General features: G+C 41.5%; 1 protein-coding gene across 1 annotated transcript; it reads left to right on the forward strand.

Annotated features, from left to right (window-relative positions):
- Positions 1-423: 423 nt before the first annotated feature.
- LOC146677139 (uncharacterized) lies at positions 424-2,515 on the forward strand. The gene is made up of 2 exons (XM_085381255.1): positions 424-2,380; positions 2,459-2,515. The coding sequence occupies exon 1, from the start codon at positions 538-540 to the stop codon at positions 1,924-1,926; it is 1,389 nt and encodes a 462-aa protein (XP_085237381.1). The 5' UTR covers positions 424-537; the 3' UTR covers positions 1,927-2,380; positions 2,459-2,515.
- The last annotated feature ends 209 nt before the right edge of the window (positions 2,516-2,724 follow it).

Raw genomic sequence — 2,724 nt, forward strand, 5'->3', positions numbered from 1 at the left:
CTGGATCAAATATCAAGCGATGATGATGGCAACCACAGCATATCAGAAGAAGAATATGTGCCAGATTCAGAGTCATATGATGAAGATTCAGATGAAGACATCTCATTATTGCCAAGCACATCAAAAGGTCTGCTATGCCAAAATGACATCTCCAAAGCGCATGAACAATCAGATTCAATGAATTTAATCCACAACTTGACAAAGGACAAGCCACAAGATAAAAATGAGCTTTGCGAAACTCAATCAGAAAAAATGACTTTAAGTAAAAGAAATTACTGCTATTTTTGTGGCAAACCACAAGCTAAAATTTCCCGCCACCTGAAAACGCACAAAACGGCTCCTGATGTTGTGCATGCATTTTCCCTGCCTAGAGACTCAAATGAGCGTAAAAGTCTGTTAGAGAAATTGAGAAATAAGGGAAATTTTAAGCATAATGCTGCAGTTTTGCATGGTGGAGTGGGACCACTGAAAGTGAAGAGAAGACCCAAGATTAAAGCAGTAGAGGGAAAGTTCGCTCATTGCTTTTATTGTCAAGGGATGTATGTTCGCAAGGATCTTTGGAGACATGTCCGCAGATGTCCGAACAAACCAAAAGATGACACGGATAAAGAACCTGGAAGAACCAAAGTACTCGGCCTGGCTTTAACTCTGGAGTCTCAGTGTTATCCGCAGGTGTCAAGTGGAGTCTGGAAGGTTCTTGCTGTTATGAAACAAGATGAGATTGCCTCAGCTGTGCGAAATGACTTTACTGTTATTCAGTTTGCCCAGTCCCTCTACAATAAACATGGACAAGACCCTACAAAGTATGATTATATACGACAGAAGCTTCGTGAAGCGGGACGTTTGTTGTTGTGTCTGCGCACAGAATTCTCAGTGCATAACATGGAAGAAGCTATTAAGCCTGCTAATTTCCAGAGAGTTGTGCAAGCAGTAAAGAAAGTTTCAGGTTTTGATGAAGAGACACTGTCATACAAAACTCCAAGCCTTGCGCTGAAACTGGGACATACACTGCATAAAATGTCTGACATTATCCATTGTCGTGCCCTCATGACAGAGGATGAAGCCCTAATCAAGTCCACTGATGCGTTCAAGAAGTTGTATGTCTCCAAATGGTCCGAGATGGTGTCTCACCGTGCCTTGAACACATTGAGTGAGGCAAAGTTTAACAAGCCATCAACATTGCCCTTTACAGAAGATGTTCGGATTCTCCATCACTACCTTCAAAAATCTGCAGAAAGTGCCTTTTGCAGCTTGGAGAACGAAGCCACAGCTCAGAATTATGCCCAACTTGCACAAGTTACACTCTCACAAATCATTGTGTTCAACCGAAGACGTTCTGGAGAGGTTTCAAAGATGCGCCTCAAAAGTTTTCTTGAAAGAGACAAAACAGCACTCCACACAGATGTTGCCATGGGGCTCTCAGAAATGGAACAGAGACTCTGTAACTATTTCTGTAGAATAGAAATAATGGGAAAAAGGGACAGAAATGTTCCAGTTCTGCTAACACCAAGCATGCTGGATGCTCTGTCACTACTGGTTAGTAGGAGGCCTGACTGTGGTATTTGTGCCACTAATATCTACCTCTTTGCAAGACCCCGATCAATGAGTCATTACAGAGGAATGGACTCCTTGCGTGTTCATGCACACCAGTGTGGAGCAAAGCAGCCTGAGTATCTAAGATCGACACAGCTCAGAAAACATGTTGCCACACTCTCACAAGTCCTTAATTTGAAAAACAACGAACTTGATCAGGTTGCAGATTTCCTGGGTCATGATATCCGCGTTCACCGCGAATTCTACAGATTACCAGTTCCCACAACACAGCTGGCCAAGATTTCCAAACTGCTTTTAACACTGGAAAAAGGACATCTTTCCCAGATCCAGGGGAAATCACTGGATGAGATCAAAATAGAAGGTTTGTATTGAAAGGAGCAAATATTAGGGCAGTAGTTGAATATTATGCTTTATCAACAGAATTAAAACCTAAAAGCACAGACCATTCTGTTAAATGTCCATGATTTAAGGTTCTTGAAGTCTATTGTTTCATCACTTTGCAACATTTGGCAAACTGCAGAGTGGTGGCCTTAAATAGTAAAACTATGTACTATAATTTCCAGTATTTGTTCTGTATTTTGTCATATCTCGTTGTTAATGTGAGGTTTTTGGGGGGGTTGTGTTTGTTTGTTTTTTTTGTTTTGTTTCCCCCCCCACAATTTCTCAGATGAAATTGCATTAAGTGATGCTGAAACAAAGGACAGTGAGAGTGAATCAGATGATGATGACACAGCACTCACAATGTCGGCGTGTGGCACCAGTGAGCCTGTACATGCAGTAGCTGATTCCACAAACACAGCGCAGCTCCAAGACACTGTAGATTGTGGTAAGTTACCACTAGCTTGGTTTCTGTGGATAAAATGTTTGTTACAAATATTAAAACTTAATCAAATTGTGTAATCAGCAGATGAAGGACCACTCACAATGCCTGCAGCAAGTGAGACTGCTGCTCCCTCTGAAGGTAAGGGGTGCAGTTGGTTCTCTAAGCTTATTATTGTTTCATCACTTTGCAACATATGGCAAACTGCAGAGTGGTGGCAAAAAGTCACTTGGATGAGTGACAAAATGTTTCTCCAACTGAAAACGCTACGTCCAGATTAACAGAATCAACGTTTTGGGATTTACTTACCTGGATGATTGAGCATGCATCAAGAGACTTTTATTCAACTT

The sequence above is a fragment of the Rhamphochromis longiceps genome, linkage group LG2 (genome assembly GCF_057381845.1).
Source record: "Rhamphochromis longiceps isolate RC_006_pf linkage group LG2, R_longiceps_female_GT1.1, whole genome shotgun sequence".
Taxonomy (NCBI): domain Eukaryota; kingdom Metazoa; phylum Chordata; class Actinopteri; order Cichliformes; family Cichlidae; genus Rhamphochromis; species Rhamphochromis longiceps.

Coding starts and splice junctions, on each gene's coding strand:
- LOC146677139 (XM_085381255.1), top strand. CDS start 538: ATGTATGTTCGCAAGGATCTTTGGAGACATGTCCGCAGATGTCCGAAC.